Source organism: Aristolochia californica, unplaced genomic scaffold, assembly GCF_029961685.1.
Source record: "Aristolochia californica isolate CCGP_79_NKW_82.1479 unplaced genomic scaffold, dmAriCali1.0.hap1 SCAF_9, whole genome shotgun sequence".
NCBI classification, from domain to species: domain Eukaryota; kingdom Viridiplantae; phylum Streptophyta; class Magnoliopsida; order Piperales; family Aristolochiaceae; genus Aristolochia; species Aristolochia californica.
Window position 1 is genome coordinate 35,116,113 of NW_027182290.1, and position 17,501 is coordinate 35,133,613.

The 17,501-nt window shown below is 37.6% G+C and overlaps 2 protein-coding genes across 4 annotated transcripts; one reads left to right on the top strand and one right to left on the bottom strand.

The window, feature by feature from the left end:
* Nucleotides 1–233: 233 nt before the first annotated feature.
* Nucleotides 234–7,580, bottom strand: LOC137941216 (peroxisome biogenesis protein 3-2-like). Its single transcript, XM_068786532.1, has 7 exons — nt 7,129–7,580; nt 6,840–7,001; nt 6,540–6,739; nt 6,231–6,361; nt 2,342–2,469; nt 1,426–1,665; nt 234–847 (listed from the first exon to the last, which is right to left on the bottom strand). The coding sequence occupies exons 1-7, from the start codon at nt 7,140–7,142 to the stop codon at nt 598–600; spliced, it is 1,125 nt and encodes a 374-aa protein (XP_068642633.1). The 5' UTR covers nt 7,143–7,580; the 3' UTR covers nt 234–597.
* A 663-nt stretch (nt 7,581–8,243) lies between these two features.
* LOC137941075 (uncharacterized) lies at nt 8,244–16,868 on the top strand. 3 transcript variants are annotated; one of them, XM_068786324.1, is made up of 10 exons: nt 8,244–8,292; nt 8,721–9,085; nt 12,223–12,692; nt 12,870–13,069; nt 13,313–13,483; nt 13,593–13,907; nt 14,412–14,570; nt 14,681–14,830; nt 14,969–15,172; nt 15,280–16,868. In XM_068786324.1, exons 2-10 carry the CDS (start codon nt 8,746–8,748, stop codon nt 16,484–16,486), a joined length of 3,216 nt encoding a protein of 1,071 aa, XP_068642425.1. In that variant the 5' UTR covers nt 8,244–8,292; nt 8,721–8,745; the 3' UTR covers nt 16,487–16,868. The 3 variants fall into 3 exon arrangements, with proteins under 3 accessions (XP_068642425.1, XP_068642426.1, XP_068642427.1); XM_068786325.1 differs by lacking the exon at nt 13,313–13,483; XM_068786326.1 differs by lacking the exons at nt 8,244–8,292; nt 8,721–9,085 and adding an exon at nt 10,506–10,532.
* The last annotated feature ends 633 nt before the right edge of the window (nt 16,869–17,501 follow it).

The following is a 17,501-nucleotide window of genomic DNA, read 5'->3' on the forward strand; positions in this document are numbered from 1 at the left end:
AGTGCGAAATACAGTGGCTCTGCTTCATTCCAAAGGTCTAATTCAAAGTGAACTTGGTGAAAATTATAACTAAAAATTTGAAATCCAATAAACTTAGTCCTCTTCTCTTCTCCCACTTTCAGCAAGCCCGTCTAACAACCAACGTCGAAGATGGCCGCCTAGTTACCTTTGACTGCCCTTATGAAGTTCCTGCGCCGCTAGCCTCGGTGAAATCTTGGGGACTTTGTTTGAGATTATTTATGATCTGAATTTTGAAAACAATAGGGAAGACAAGATAGGCAAAAATAAGCCAAGTGCACCATTTAGGAATTTCAGAAAGCAATTTAAAAGATACACATCAGGTCTACCAGAGCAACGCTTATTTCAACAGATGAAGGAAAAAAGTAAAGGAGAAGAATTTTCTTCTAATGCGCCTAAAGTTGACAAAGTACAAGTTTTCTGTCCCACTGCCCCTGTTCCAACAAGTTTCTTTTATACCCAGTAGTTGAAATCAGCTTTCAGGAACTGCTACCCATGCATTTGCCAAAATCACCTCCATTTGGCCCGCTGCTCATCATCTGAAATGCCAGTTTTCTTGTGTTCTGCTTCTTAAAGGGCTTAGATAGACATGTTCGTGTAAAGAAGTGTGTAAAAAAGTTCAACTTCTGGCAAGGTTCGGATTATCTGAATAAACCTGTTTTGACTTGGTTCCTCCAATAGCAGTGGCCCTAATTGTGCCACTCGAGCTAAGAGCTTGGCTAGAGGAATTCCTGTTGAAGCACCTACACCTGACTGGCTCCATAGATCTTCCATCAATCCCTCCAACACTTTCTTTAAGGACAGATCCACAACACTTTCAAATTCAGGACTGCAAGAACACACTGTATCATCTTAACAATGGAAACAAAAGATTGAAAGTAAAGGACATGTTTTAATAAAAGTAAAACCAGTTAAAATTTCAATTAAAATTTTAAGTGCTTCACTTTCAAAGGGGACAGGGGATCTGCTAAGCTCCTGGCTACCAGTATTTTTTCCAATCATTACACACAAAAGCTACCATGACCAGAAATGATAATCCAAACTGAAAAGAAAGTACGACCCTCCCAGAAAATAATGATAAAAATGAAGAACAAGACAGTAACAAGGCTCTCCAAAACAAAAGGATTAAAAGCATCAAGAGCATTAATGCCTCCATGCGTCTTTTACAGCATCTTAAGTTGCTTTAATAAATGCTTCACACACGAAAATCAGGCCCTAATTACTACATCAAGAATGATTTTGCTCATCTTATCATGTAAAAATTTCCATATACTGTATAAAATATAGCATCACAAAGAAGATTTTTGGACAAGAACAAAATCTATAGTTCATATTCTCTTTTGATTCTGAACCTTTGCATACCAAAGTTGCAAACAATGATAAAATCCATAATTTCCTTCACAATACCTTGATAGAACGGCACGGGTCTCCAACATGAGTTGCTCAAGTTTGCTAATGTCTGGAAGTGGATGAGAACTGTCAAAATCACTAGAGGACATGCCAACCAACTGCTTGTAGACTATGGCATTTTCAGGTAGCAAATATGCCACCCACTGATGTGGGCCTCCCATGCTCATAAATGCCTTCAATAACTGCATGATGGTGTCATGTAGCCGAGCCATGTCAAAGGGATCCCTCAGCTGCTTACTGCTCAGAAAAATGAACAAAAAATCTGAAACTGATCAACCCTTGGCTGCACCCAAGTTTTTATTCTTTAGAAAAGTCATATTATTCACACGAATGTAATTTACTATATTGTGTGACAATAATGCCATTATATTCATTTAATCATTAAAATTCAGAATATATACAGAAACATTTAAATAAGTATCAATCTTGATCACTTACAATAAAAATAATATAGAATAGAAAATGAAATTTTGAGACAAATTCAAATATGATGGTCAAATAAAAACTAGAAATGGCTCCACCAAACTTATATGGACTGTCCATACTCCTTTTTTCCGTATATAAACACAATATAGTGGCAATCAGCTCAGCTATAATACAGGAAAAGAAATAGGGGACTTTCTCTATAAACTGGGAAGAATAACTAAAAAATCTGTGAAAAAAAACAGAAGGAGTAGGTGTGCAGGCAATCACAGGCCACCATGGAAAACTCATTCTGTCGATCAAGCATCCAAAATTTTTTCCTATAAGGCCTATCTCTCAATCAATGCAATGAGAAATTGAGAAAATGTTTGACTTGTTCTTTAAATAACTAAATAAAGTTCAGATCTCATACATCAGGCAAGTACATTATCTGAAAAGGTTATGGAATTATTAGAACGTGGGCCAAGACATAAATTGAAACTGATCTTACTCCTTGAGAACTTCAGTTGCTGCTCGTTGCATGTTTGGGATCAAAGAGCTCATTGCATAATTGGAGAGATAGTCAGCAGCTCCAAGAAACTCTTGCTGACCACGTCTGTCAAAGAGAACATCTTCATCCTGCACAAGTGACCACCAGATGACTGTCACTACAATCATCTACTAATGAAAGATACATTTATTTTGTCCTCATGGGGATCATATTAAAGGAAAACAGTCTATCAGCAGGAATCCCTCCCCATAACCACAGGAAGAAGTTCTTTTCTGCACCAGTGGAAAAATAAAAACAGATAACGGAGAAACTTGTCTCACCAGTAGAATACTAGTACACACCCTTTCGGTGAAATTTCATTGACAATGCAGCTCACCAGCAAGGAGAGATTTTAAAATAATTTCGCAAAATCCAATATTCGAGGAGATTAGGAAATATTTAATTTACTCTTCCAAATTTTTAACATACTCCATATAATTGAAGGGAACTGCTCTTGTGATGGGCCGGTGAATGCATTGAGATGGTGTTCCTCGGATATGCAACCCCATTTTTTTCATCAAAATTCTAGATATTTCTGAGCGTATCTCAATTTTTTTATTTTCTTGCAGAGATATTTCACTTGTCTGGTCCTATGTGCTCCAGTTGGCCAACAGTCTTACTGATAAGCTTGCTAAAGAGGGGGTCAACTTCCATCATGTCGTTGTGGATATTAATTCTCCATCTCAGCCTTTGTAACTTTGTTTCCCTTTCTCTTTAACAAAATTTCCACCATTCAAAAAAATACTCTTTATATAAGATAAACAATGTAATAATATGTATTAAGAAGTCTAGTTGTAAAATCCAAAAATTATCATAGAGTTGGATGAGCTTGAAAAATCTGATATTTGGTGAAAAAGAAGAGAAATAAGAGAAGAAGAGCTTGGAGAGGAGCAGCAGCTGCTGCCTTGATTGGATGCCTCAAAAAGGATGCCCCCTTTTTCTTTTAATCAGGGTTTTAAGTGATTTTTACATAAAAAACAAAAGTACCCCAAAACTTACATATCTCCTAAGATACACCTCTAAAATGAATGAAAATTGAACCATAGGCATATAAAGACATTGCCTACCTAACAGACATCATATAAGATAAAAACTTAATATATTAAATGAACAAAATACCCCTGAGCTGATATTTTAACAGAACTATTTTTGGAAGGGGTGATGGGGTCGATGATTCCAATTAACTTTCACAAAAATTTGACAGAGCAACATATGTACCTAGCGTTATACATATGAAAGAGGGTATAAGCTAATTTTGAGAAGCAATCCAAGTGTGCCTTGTCTTCTATGACTTTTGGCTTGTTTCGACCAAGGTGATACACCCTTTGTAAATATTTGGTTGTTTAAAAATTGTAAAACTGAAGTGTGGGAGAGATAAAGGTTTAGAGACCGTTCTCTCCTATTTATTACTTCATCAAATTAAAATATTATCTCTGCTCCCTTTAAACCATAGGAATCTAGTTTCTAACGAAAAATACTTTCCTAGAATATAATGAGTAGATTAATTCAAAATTATAACTTCAAACAAAAATTAAAAGATATTAGTTTAATGTTGGAGAAGTTGGCCCATAATGAATGATTTTCTCCTTAATTGTCTACTACTTAGTATTACATCAGGCCTCTTAAATGTGATACACAGAAGCCTCACCAATATCTGACACGAAAAAAATGTTTAGAATTTGGGAACATATTTAAAAAGCCCTTGTATAGAATCTTATAACCAAAAACTTGGCTGGCCAAATTTTACTTCAATAAAACTTTCCAATTGACAAAACTAGCCCTTTTGGGGGGAAAGGGGTGGGAGGAGGATGTTGAAACCCAAATTCTTGCGCCAACCCCCAGTGTAACCACTGGGCCAAAACTATCTTTTACCTTCTTCTTTAATGAAATACATCAAACACCATTACAAGATACTTTTATGCCTTACATGACCTTGCTATTATATTCAAAAATAAAACTGTGACCATGCCCAAGTATTCATTTTTTTACCTCCAATAATAATAATCTCATAAATTTATCACATACATTTACCAAATTATAAAAAATAATTGAATTCTACCATAAGCTTCGACTTTCCAAATGGAAACATTTTGAAATTTTATTTACAGATAATGACATACCAATAAAAATTTAGGTAAAATTTGCTATTCCAAATTTTCAATATGAAAATTCTGAATTTGGGTTCTTACAGTATTTTTTACAAGATTTCTTAAATGATGTTTATGAGCCTCTGTGAAGAAAGGGAGTAAAAGAAATAGTTTTCTTATTTAAAACATTTTATTAGATGAAGTTTGGCTACCAGTTTTTTGAGATATAAACCAAGTTAGTGCTAAACTTCACCAAGTCGATATTCAAACTGGATGAATTACAACATCGTCCAGCTCATGCAAAAAATGAGACAAGTTTTGGACCAATTAGAGTGAGCCAACTCAGTAGAGGCATGAATTTACATGTCAATGTCCCAACACCAAGATTGAACAACTTATGATATTAAATGGAAGAGATAAGAAAACATAATTTTTGTAAAAAATAAACCAAAATGGGCTAAGCCTGTTTTGTCTTGTAGAACAGGAGTGGGTAAGGGGATGGTGGCCAACCATCCAGTGCCACCGTATACTTACATGAAGGGGATTTTGCTGCAGTAGCTCTTTTTCGGGAATGATGGAAATTTTTATCAAAGAGAAAAAGAGATACAAGGATATTGTGGCACATAATAGGAGAAGTTAAGTCACTAGCAAATTTGAGTCAAGAGGGTGACAATGCTCCCTCAACTTCTAGGACAAGAGTATTTCTATGCAAGAGACATAGTGAGTGAAATCCTAAAATGAGACAATTTTCCTTATTGACCATTGTTCATCTGCATGTCAGGATATCTAATGAATGAGTTATTGCCATAAATCCAGGAGCCACCAATGATTTTCAGTCAAAGTTCACTAGTCCATTAACATGGCAAAGGCAAAGATTTTTTCATTTAAATAATGTTTTTTAGTAATCTTTCCTCAACAAAGCTAACATAGTTGAGACACGGATAGGATAATGTTGATGACCGTGATGATGTATCTTACTCAATGATAAGGCGCTTGAGGGCCAATTGGAATACCAGGAGATTGTATGCAACCCACAAACTTGTAACTCCTCACAATTCCACATTGGAGACTCATAACAATCCCCTTATCTTGCTGAGATTACATTACCATCAACCCCTTTCAACAAGATAGACCTGGATCATAAAAAATCCAAGGAGTGGCCACAGGAGCCAGGCCCACAAGGTAATCTTTGTCAGCAGAGGGGCTTGCTTCAAAATCAAAATTTGCCTATGTCATTTGGTGACAGAAACTGATTTAAGGAGAACTGTACCCTGTCTTGAACTCAAAAAATGGAAGCCACAGTTCCTTCAGGGATTGGAGAGATTGCTCTCTCAAGATGTGACCACCGATTTTCAATTAAAAGAATAACAACACGTGTTTATGGATCACAAAGATTTCGGGATTAAAAATACATATCACTTTCTTTTTTCCAAATTTAACAAGACAATCAGAGAGAGAGGAACTATTCAACATAAATTTAAATGAATGTGAATCTTAAACTTCTTTATTTGACATTAATCAGCAGTAGATTCACTATTTCACCAAATGTGTAGTCAGTTTGACATTTCAGGAGCGACTAGATAAAATACATCAAACACAATAAAGTAATACAACTCCAGTAGCAGAGTACAGAACCCAGATAAATAGCTCCATTTGAGGGATAAAAATAAAAAAAAAGATGGTAGTGTTCTAGATGAAACATTTAAAATGCACGCAAATAATATAACTGAAAAAGCCAGCAAAAAAAATAAAATGTAGCTTACAAGTACTTGAGAGCTTGCTAATCCCCGGGCTGTGTCAATGTAGAGATGCCTTCCTAAGATGTTCACTTGAACCCTTACATACAGGCTAAGGATTGTCATTGACCACAATGACAGTGCCATCCTAGTGAAACCTGGTGAAGCAAAAGAACTCGTTCTTGAAATAGAAGAATAAATAGATAAATGATGAATAACACGAGTTTCAGTTTCAAAACAATATCAATTGAACTATTTAAATTGTTGTATTTAAGCAAAGGCCGAAAGAAATAGATAACTATATAAATTAAGAAAACAATGGAACCAACAACATACTGAGAATCTTCAGGCTTTCCCAAAGCTCGAGTTTCTCCTTAGGTGAAAGAGAACTAGGCTGACCCTTTCCCTGCATTAATCTCTCTGTCAAGTACGAAAGGTCCAACTCCTCCGCTATCCGGCGTCGTAAATAATGGATTGCATAAGGTAACGTAGTTGAGTCCGATATCCTTTGAATGTTTTCAAAGTGGGTCTGTAATCTGCCCATGCATAGGTGATGAGAAAGTCGAGATTAACCTACAATTAACCAACAAAATAAACAGCATAACAATTGCATAGAATACTAAGAGATTGTCTTACTGAGCTTTAATGAGTTCATCCGTTTCAAGCTGACCTTCGTACTCTCTTTCCAAGTCAATAATTCTCTTTCTGTGGGCATAATAAAGCTTATATAGAGTATACGCACTGCCCGCAACACCCACTGTAATGAAAATCTTCCTCTTATGCCTTTTCCAGAATTCCCTTTTTTGATAACAAAATTATATAGGTAAAAAAATCATCGATGCATAAGATTCCAGATGATAGAAAATTCAGTTTTTTCCACGCTGCAATAATACTAACAAATAAAAAAGGGGGATAAACTACTTACCGGAGAGCAATCATGTTTTTATATCAGAACACCCAAAAATCCATCACTAAGACTTTGTTTTTCGGAACCCCATTTTTACTCTCTAGATCAATGATCCCCGAAGGCCCTATACGGAATCGCAGAACAAAAAAGAGAAGCTCTTGTCTTTGGAAGTGATGCCGGACAGAACTCTAAACACGGAAACAGCCTGGGATATAGACGTTTTTGCAGGCAGTGAGAGAGAATAAAGGGTCTTATCTCTTCGATATGAAGGTTTACAGTTAACAGAGAAGCTCTTATCTTCGTGAGTATGTCAGTTACCGAAGAAGACTCTAGACAGCAACAACCGCCTGAAATAAAGATGTTTAGCCGGGAGTGAGACAGAATAGATGGCTTTATCTCGGGGTCCCGAAGATTTTCACTTTTTCAGATAACGGAGCAGATGAAGGGAGTGGGAGAAGCAAAACGAACTGGGCAAGTTAGACTCGGAAAGACGAAGTTTTGATAATTGTCATTCTGTTCTTACAGCGCTTTCGATTTCTCGGTTCACGGATCGTAGTTTCTACTTTCTACCATGATCAACTATCCAGTATCCTATTGGCCGATTTGTTATAATCACAAGATTATTAGGATATGGGAACATTAAGGATGAGAGAATTTGCGGGAGTTAATCATCGTTTTTTTGCATAAGATCAGGCAATTTAACATGATCAGCTCGGAAAAAAATTCTGACTCCATTCAATTTTTACTCGAGCTCGATTCAATATCAAACTTGGAATAAGGCTCGTTAAATATACAAACCGAACTCAATATTTTTCAAACTTAGGCTCGTTAGTTCGTGAGCCGACTCGTGAGTGTAATTTTTGTTCCATCAATATCTATCTGATGGATTTTTATCATGTGCCCTGGGGTGAAATAAAACCCGGTCCAAAGGTTCGTGAGTCGGGTCGATTCGGGTTCTCCGATATCCACCCATTCCCACCGGTAGGGTTTGCACTCTCCGTTATCAGTTCTGACTCTACCGGGAGGCATCCAGCTAGCCCTACGTTAAACTACTATCACACTGGTCATCTCCCTGCCTCTTCCTGCTCTCCTGCCTCAGCCATTCCCTCACTCCATAAGACCTTCATCTTCCAGGGGCGGACCGCGTCTGAGCTTCGCCTGCGTCTTTTCCACTGCCAACAGGTATACTCTCCCTAACTTTCTCTCTGTATCGTGTTTCATCTATCTGGTTTCTCTCTCTTTCTTCGATCGTTTATCCTGTTGAATTTCCAGAACCATCTTTGAGCTGTTCTCTTTGAGCCTACCCATTCCGGACTATCAAATACCGTCAACTTCTCCTCTTTGAGCTCTGCTCTTTTTGTTCGTCCACTACCGTTGTAGTTTCTTTTGTGTGCCACCGTTGTCTTCACCATTCTCAGCCAAAAAGAAAAAGGATTTTCTCTATTCTTGGATTTTTCTCAGCAAATTTTCATCCCATCCTATTCTCCGTTCACGCCAATTTGGTTGACGGTCATGCATAGATAAAACTGTTTCGTGTTGTATTGTTACTAATGTCAAAGTCTTCGCAATTCTCTTCTCAATTCCGTAATATTTTCGTTTAAATTCTTCAGACTTCATAACCAAGCAATCCCCGAGATGGCGCCTTCTCTGTCTTGGGACAATGAAGAAGAAATTGAAAGTGAAGGAGACGATGCTTTCGACGAAGACATGGAAGCCTTGAAAAGAGCTTGCATGCTTACTGGAAAAAATCCGGATGAGATTAACGACTCTACCGATCGTGAGTCTGAAGATGAAAACGCTGAAGTTGATGATCTTGATCTAGTTCGAAGTATTCAAGAGAGATTCCCTATTCCTCTGGCAGTGATGCCTCCTCCACTTGGGTCGACATCAAAGAGACTTGTTGCCGATTCAGACGATGAAGATGACTTTGAAACTCTCCGTGCAATTGAGAGACGTTTTGCAAAATACATTACCGGTGAGTCACTGGCAATTTCATCAGTGGAAATGCATCCTTCTTAGAATTAAGTTATGTTCCTAACTATGTTTAGTTGCAAAAAATGCGAAACATAAAGAAGTCATGAAATTGTGCATTTAATGAAGATCATCTCTGTTCTATTCGTTGATTTATTTGTTGGAACCCCTCTGTTGTTTATATTAAATAAGTGAATGCAACTTTTTGAGGAAACTTCAGTGTGTCCTGGTCAGCGGCAAAGAAGAGTAAGTAAATGTTTTAATTTACAGTAAGTGGATCAACCAAGTGAGTGAAATTTTGGTGCCTTAGTTATAAAGACTACTATAATAATAGAAAACTTCTGTGTTTTAAATTTCAGCTTCTCTTCTATACAATTGGAGGCATTTGGTCTCAATGTGTCCACACGTTTCTTACGTTTTAGCATCTGTGCTGTGTGATTGGGGGGCTTTTCTCTTCTTATGTGCTGTGTCTTGTGTTCCATTGATTCACCTTTACCAGATCAACTTTCTTGTCAGATTGAAGGCCTTTCTCTTATCTGCAGCATCTTGTGTTCCATCGATTCACCTTCACTTGTTCAACTTTTCTTTCATACTTTTTGAACTGCTTCTGTCCACTGCAGTGGCCAATTTGGGTCTGTGGGCATTGGAGCTCTTTCAGATGCATAAAAGATGTCTCTTTTAGTAGGGAGAGATTTTGGTACAATATTTTTTTTTTGAACTGTGAGAGAAATTTATGTTAATATGATTGAGATAAACCTAGTGTCCCTGTCCCTCTCTTTTTTGGTCTTGACCATGACAAAAACTCCTTAGTGGACAGATTGAGATAAACTCCTCTGACAGCGGCAAAATTTACAATTTCTCTTTGCTAGAAAACATTTTCTATGGTTGTTCAGCCATCCAAGGAGAGTGGGTATGCCATTCTTGGTACCTGAGCTTAGCAAGTTTCCTCTTGCTAAAGTTATTGCTCTTTGGTTCTCATGAAACAGCTTAAAATTCCTCTTTTAAAAGAAGTCACCTTTGAACAACAGTCATATCTCCCTGTTGAGTAGAGTTTTCAGACCATCATTCCAAAACCCACAAGTAAAAGAAATTATTGGCATCTGTTTATAAATGCCATTCTTGGTACCTGAGCTTTGCAAGTTTCTTCTTGCTAAAGTTATCACTCTTTGGTTCTCATGAAACAACTTAAAAGTCCTCTTTTAAAAGAAGTCACCTTTGAACAACAGTCATATCTCCCTGTTGAGTAGAGTTTTCATATCATCATTCCAAAACCCACAAGTAAAAGAAATTATTGGCATCTATTTATAATTTTAGGCAGATATGTAACAAAAATTGGCTACTGGATGACCAGCTTTCAGGTGAAAAGAGAAGTTATCGGGAGGATCCTAGTCCACACACTGTTCTGGTTGTTTGGCTGTATTAATGCTTGCACCTTTGCGGCTTCTTCACAGGTAATCCATAATACTGTGTCCCTCCAAGTCTAGATTTCTTCACCATCTCTTCTATTGACCCAATATTTTTTCTGAAACTCTTATCCCCCTGAGACGTGATTTTGATATTCTGCCTTCCTCAATTTCTTTCTTTTCTTTTTTCCCCTTTTTTTCCTTTTTCTCTGATGGGTACATTTTGTGGTGCTTTGTGGACGCCTTGATGCAGTACATTATAATGTGGATGTGTTAGTTGAAAAATTCCTAATGGACATGAGATCCCCTAAGGTCACCTGTGTTTATGAAAGAAAAAGGAAGGTCAAATTATAGATAAGGAGTCTCTTAATTGAGATTGAAGGTGAAATTGAAGAGATAATTTTCCTAGTTTGGATAAGTTCTTAAAATAGAAAGTCTTTCATTAGAAAGTCTCAAACCTTGCTGTATTTCTACGTTTTAACTAAAAAGTAACCTGTTGTTTTGATGAAAAGCTTCACCTGAATGGCAACCTGCTATTTTAGTTAAAAACTTCAGTTAGAAAGTATTTTTTAAGTACTAATTTCTTACTTTAACCCTGGATCTTTGTTTCTGAGCTAGTGAAGCCTAAAGTTAGCAACTCTAAAAGTTAGAAATTGTTTTATGCTTTTATAATTTCCTTTCCAGTAAGTAGAGTTATATTTAGTAAGTCTAAGTGGAGTATATTTCTTTGAACAAGACAGCAAAGAAGTCTGCTGCTCTGTTGATTTGTGTGCCCACAAAAAGGCTTGATATGTGACATAGAAAGCATCTTTTGCCCATTGAATGAAGTCCTGATTGCATGTTGGGCTCAATGGCTACATGGGGGAGTTTTTAGTGTGAGGTTTTGTGTTCAAATTTCACAGGGAGAAAGAGGTGTACTGTGCATGTGTAATCATTATTCAAAAAAGTTCTCCTGATTTATGTTCTCTCTTGTAGAAACCCAGAACTCTACTTTCTGTCCTTCAAGTTTTAGCCATCAAACTTGAATTCAGATTTTAGTTAGAAATTCTTGCTGAAACTTAGGTTACCCATACTTTGGAGGAAACTTTTGACTTTATTAGTCCTTGAATCTAAACCATGATGCTCCATCACTTCTCCACTGTGTTAGCTGGTTAAACCCGAGGTGGTTCCGGTTGATGTGGTTTATGCTGCAAATTTTGTGGAAAACTTCTGTTCTGGGTGAACTGATCAACTGATAATAGTTGGACAGATGACTGAGGCCTCTTTGAGAGGGCAAGTTCGTGTGGTCATGTAAGATGCTAGTCAGCTTACATCATGATTGTCAATCCTTCTTTGTTCTTGTTTATCATTAAAAATTGTCATTAAGTACCCTTTTTGAATCTGCTTGATTGAACTCTTCATGTGGTCATGTAAGATGCTAGTTTGTTCATGTTTATCATTAAAAATTGTCATTAAGTACCCTTTTTGAATTTGCTTGACTGAACTTGGACTTTATATTTTTGGTTGTATACACACTTGTTGAGTGTTGTAATACTAGTTTGACATCAGATTTGACGATTTGTTTCTGTGGCAAAATTTTGGGATTTTTTGGGTAGAAAGCACAATCTGCAAGGTCAGATCATATATATGAAGAGAGAAAAAAGCATGTATTTTCTTTTATTTCTTAGTATTTTTTATTTGTTTAAATGATAATTTAGCAGCAGATCTTGACCTCTATTTTTTTTGTATATTTGTACAGATTCCTCAATAACGAACAGTGAAAAGGATTTAGAGAAAGCTCTAGTGGGTTCTTCCACAAACAATAATAATGGGACGGGCTTGGTCAATAATGATTTTGGACATAAAAATGATGTTCTTTCTATTTTTCATCCTTACCCATATTCTGGCGGAAGTAGTTGGAATCAAACTGAACATAACATGTGCCATTTATCTCTGCTGCCCCTGAAAAATTCTAGCTTTCCGGAGTCTGCACACAGATTTATTGAGGCTATTAAGAAGAATAGAGCTTGTCAGAAGTTTATTAGGAGAAAGCTGACAGAGATAGAGGCAAAAATTTCAGAAAACAAGCAGCTTGTGGCTCGCATAAAATGTCTCATGGATTTTCAGCTATCATGCAAAAGAAAGGGGAGCAGAATTTTAGGCCAGTACAAGGATCCTTGCATCAAGTTGATCTCACTTCCGAAAGGCAGAAATTTAAAGAGTGGGAAGGTTGTAGCTCTTGACTGTTGTAAAGGTCTAGTGATGAGATTGTGCTGTTTAATCACTGTCATTATGCACCTTCATGGCATATTTTGTCTTAATTTCGTTCTGTCATTCTGCTGCTTTCGATATTTTTATGTCTGTCCATGGAGTCATCTTATAAACATCCATCAATGATGTCTTCAGGTCAAAGACAAGAAGATTCCTGTCATGTGTACTGGGCCACAAGAGAATTCCCAGGTTCAAAATTATAAAATGGTCTTAGCAAAATGCCCAGTCTCATTTCACCGGCGCCATTGGTCAAGTGCCGAAAAAGAAAATCTCGCAAAGGGAATAAAACAGCAAATTCAGGAGATGCTGTTGCAGAAGGCACTGGAACAATATAGGTATATCCTAATCTTGATACTATTCAACGTGAACAGAGAATACTTAAAGAGGAAAATAAACAAAAGCCTGCAATATAGATCTATGATACTAATTTTAAGTGGATGCCTCAAGATGACCCGTGTGCTTGGAACATTCTTCCATGTTCATGGCCCGGTGCACCCCTCCCTATGAACTTTCTACTGCTCTATGGATGGTGTCTGATTTTGTCTCTCATGGTTTTGTGATCTGTGTTTTCTTGATAGTGAGTCAGAAGGATCATCTGGAGATTCAAAGGCATTCGATAGCATGATAGTTTCTATTGCTGACGTTGAAATAACAGCAGAAAATATGAGATCCTTCCTGCCTCAGGTCTATTGGGACCAATTGGCCTCCATGTATGTCATTGGTCGGTCTGGTGCAGAATGTCAAGCAAGGTAACTAAATATGGTCTTCTAAGAAGCCAATATTTGGAGATTAGTTGAAGTACTTATTTTATTTACTTGAGCAAATGTAAAGGCTTTCTTCTCTTTGATTTACTTATAGGTGGTTGAACTGGGAGGATCCTATGATCTGTCATAATCCCTGGACTAGGCAAGAGGATAAGAAACTCTTGTCTTTCATCCAGGAAAGAGGTATTTACAACTGGATCGAAATTGCTACTTTATTGGGTGCAAGTAGAACTCCATGTCAATGCCTGATTCGTTATCAACGAAGTCTGAATGGCTATAGTGTGAACAAGGACTGGACAAAAGATGAAGATGCTCAGTTACGTGCTGTTGTTGGTGCTCTGGGGGAGGATGATTGGCAGCTTATTGCTAGTCATCTGAAAGGAAGAACTGGTCGTCAGTGCTATGAAAGGTCACCAGTTCTTCTTATGCTGCCTGCTTATATTTTATAGCCATGTTGCTTTTACCCAAATTACTAGAATATTTTCCTTATTTCTGCTTTTACTTTTCTTTTCCAATTTTATTTTTAATTGTGCATTCCTTTTACTTTATTTCTTGTTTTACCACAATATCCCCAATATTAGCTTCTGTTGGACTTCTGAACCATGCGCAAATGAAATTGACAGATGAATAGACATTCGAGCACAAGTTTTTAATCAATCAAATGGCCACACAATCGACATAATATGCCCCATCTGATGGAAACCTATAAACTTTTACAACTATTGTACGTTAAATTCGGTTTCCATAATTAGTAGTTTATAAAAAAATGATTTTCTGTTTAAGAGAAGCTAAATTGAACAAATCTTAGTCAAGACATGGTTTCTGTCCAGATATTATAGCCCTATCTCTTGGAGTCTTGCGCATAGTTTCTTTATTTACTTGGGACCTGATAGTGAGTTGCTTCTTGATCCAGATGGTTGAAAGCACTTCATCCTTCCAGGAAAAGGGTAGGAAGATGGACTGTGGATGAAGATAAACATTTAAAAGTGTCTGTTTTACTATTTGGAGCCAAAACCTGGCAAAAAATAGCTAGATTTGTTCCTGGCCGGACACAAGTCCAGTGTCGAGAAAGGTATGCTAGGATAACTTGTCGTTGATTTTATTTCATGTGGCAACATCTCGGTGAGTTTTGTTCTATCGAATTCATGTCTGAAAATTTTGAGGTAATTGATTTGGTGGCAGATGGTGCAATGTCCTAGACCCGTCTTTAAACCTGGAAGCTTGGACTGAAGAAGAGGATTTCAAGTTGAAAGCAGCAATAACCCAATACGGGCGTTGCTGGTCTAAGGTTGCCGCATTTGTGCCACCACGCACTGATAATCAGTGCAGGAGGTATTGATTCATGTGTTATTCAAGATTCTTCCCTAAGATTCATTTTCGTTTGTTTGTTAATGTTGTGATATTAAGACTTCCAGTTGTATTCTGCAATTGTTTATATTAATATTTATTTTGGGGGGACTATGTGTGCAGGAGATGGAAAGTTTTGTTCCGGCATGAAGTTCCTCTGGTCCAAGCAGCATGGAAGATTCAGAGAGGTGCTCTTCTAACCAACTTTGTGGATCGGGAGGTTGAAAGACCTGCTCTTAGTCCTAATGACTTTTGCCTTGCGTTGGATGTTTCCTCTCTTTTAGAGGAGGCAAATGAGAAAAATAAGAAGTCAAAAAGAAAACAAAAGTAACTTTCTTTTTGCAATACTTCTTTGCACTTTCTGTTTTTTTTTTTTTTTCAATTACTTTCTGCTCCCCGTGTGTTTTGTTAATCTTGCTTCATCGTGTATGCAGGGTAAGGAATATATCAGATGAGAATGGAGATGCTAATCAAAATCACAAGTCTAGATGTTCAAAGAGGAAAGCTAATGCTTGTGGGAAGAAGACATCTGTCACAACAGAGCATCTTCCTCAGAAGAAAACGAAGAAGAGCACTCTTGTGTCCAAGCCAAAAATGGGTGCTCTAATTGAATTCACTGAAAATCTTAATAGTGCAGAATTAGAACATTCTGAGCCTTCAAGCCATTTTACTGCAAATGTTGATGTGGTTGAGAGTCTTCCTGGGAAAATCAAGGGGAAGCGGAAACAACAATCAGGTTCTGATGGCATCACTAAGAGGAGGAAAAGAAAGCTTGAAGCTGATGACACGGGTGTCCATCATCAGGTTGAGACTCTTCCCGGGAAGAAGAGGAATAAGAAGAAAAAAACACCTCTCGTTGATTCTGGAATCAATATTCAACTAGCTGCCGAGCAAGAGAATCCTCAACGCACTCAGCAATTTGGGAACTTGGATTCAAATGCTAGCAGTCCCTTCAGGATATCATCTGCATATCCTGCTGGTGAGTGTCCATCAAAAGAATCTGAAGCTTGTCCACAAGTGACTCCTCCTAGTGTGGGTCTTACTGACAAGGTGAAGCAAAGAAGGCTTGAACATTGTAAGATTGCAAGGAAGAAGACGGGGCAGGCAAAAGCACGTTTGAGCATCTCAAACAGGGATAGCCTCAACAGCCAAGAAGACCTGCCAACTGTGGACCATTCAGTTGAGGAGATTCTTGATGCAGGTGTTTCTTTGAGAGCTGATGAGCAGCCGGTTTTGATGGAGAAAATATTCACATTTAATCAGAGCATAGCTGTGACCTTTGCTGATGATGGACACGTTGGTCTTAGTGAGGAACAAGCAAGGCCTATGGTAACTGATTCAGAGAATTTTACTCCAAGATGTTCAAATGGAAAATCAGATCAGGTTTTTGACATGGGTGTTGGTCTGGGTACTGCAAACATGCAGGTGGATAACTTGCATTTTCATCAGCTAGAGGATATGGTTGAACACTCCCTTACCTCGTTATTCAGGTGTATCGCCAATCCTGATCCGGATGATATTCCTCTCGAGTCGTGCGATGTGGGGGATGTCAATTCAGAACATCATGGTAATAACCATGTGAAAAGCCCTCCTACTGGTGCTCAGCAGAAACAAGGGACGACCAGTCTAGGAGTGCAATAATCACATCACGAGAGGGGTGCGATGGATCGATTTTTTTTATTTTCGTGGTAAGGTATGTTATGGCATGCATGAGTGTGATACGGCTACTGTACATAGTTGAGATGGTTATGTGTGAAAGGGGAACTTGTGGTCCTTTCCTACGCTTATATTCCTCTTTTGATCAACTGAAGCATCAAAAGCAGAATTTGAAGAAAGAGATTCATAAACATACATAGGATATAAAAGCATCTTCAGCAGCGTTTCCCTATAGGAATATTGTTGGTGGGAGCAAGGGCTGATGCTATAGTTCTTTCAATTCAAAATCCCAAGTGTGAAGCTGGAATTGATGATTCTCATATCAAGGGAATTGTATGCATGATCTTGTTTCTTTTTCTTTTCCTAATATTTGCTGTTGCCGTCCTTGGCTCGGTTTTGGTGTCTGACAGGATTTCATTTTGCAAGAGAGCATAAAAGCATGTGAGCAGCTCCTGGTGTTTTTCGTTTTTAGTTTTATTTTAAAAAACTGCTTTAAGCATATAGGAGTTTCAGAAGTGGATGTGCACAATTTATAAGAGTAAAATATAATGTTTACATTAAATCCCGAAGATAGAGTTTAAGATATAAAAGGGTTCTCTCAATGGTATATCAATCTCTCAATGGACTTGTTCCAAAAGCTTTCATGCATCAACTGGATAGAAAGGAAAATAAAACAAACTTATCTTCCCTCTCTTTGCTCATGTTAAATCTTTTCCAGATCCTCTTAAACCTCCCCATCTACGCTTCAATCTCTTCACAACCCAACAATGTAGGTCTTTTCCATCCTTCTACACTTCTTCTATCCAACCCTTTCCTAACCTTTTTGTTCTTCCTTTTTATTTAAAAGAGAGAGAGAGAGAGAGAGAGAGAGAGAGAGAGAGAGAGAGAGAGAGAGAGAGAGAGAGAGAGAGAGAGAGAGAGAGAGAGAGAGAGAGAGTTTTAACTTAAATACTACAAATAAAAAAGATTACCAGCTGAAAGTGAACCATTCTAATGTTCA

What these genes read in the sequence shown, in the direction of transcription:
- LOC137941216 (XM_068786532.1), bottom strand. An exon ending in GATGAACTCATTAAAGCTCA is followed by an intron (nt 6,740 to 6,839) that starts GTAAGACAATCT and finishes ATGCATGGGCAG; the next exon opens with ATTACAGACCCACTTTGAAA. An exon ending in GGAAAGCCTGAAGATTCTCA is followed by an intron (nt 6,362 to 6,539) that starts GTATGTTGTTGG and finishes TTGCTTCACCAG; the next exon opens with GTTTCACTAGGATGGCACTG.
- LOC137941075 (XM_068786324.1), top strand. Translation starts at nt 8,746, where the DNA reads ATGGCGCCTTCTCTGTCTTGGGACAATGAAGAAGAAATTGAAAGTGAA. An exon ending in GGTCGTCAGTGCTATGAAAG is followed by an intron (nt 13,908 to 14,411) that starts GTCACCAGTTCT and finishes TTCTTGATCCAG; the next exon opens with ATGGTTGAAAGCACTTCATC. An exon ending in AAGTCAAAAAGAAAACAAAA is followed by an intron (nt 15,173 to 15,279) that starts GTAACTTTCTTT and finishes TCGTGTATGCAG; the next exon opens with GGTAAGGAATATATCAGATG.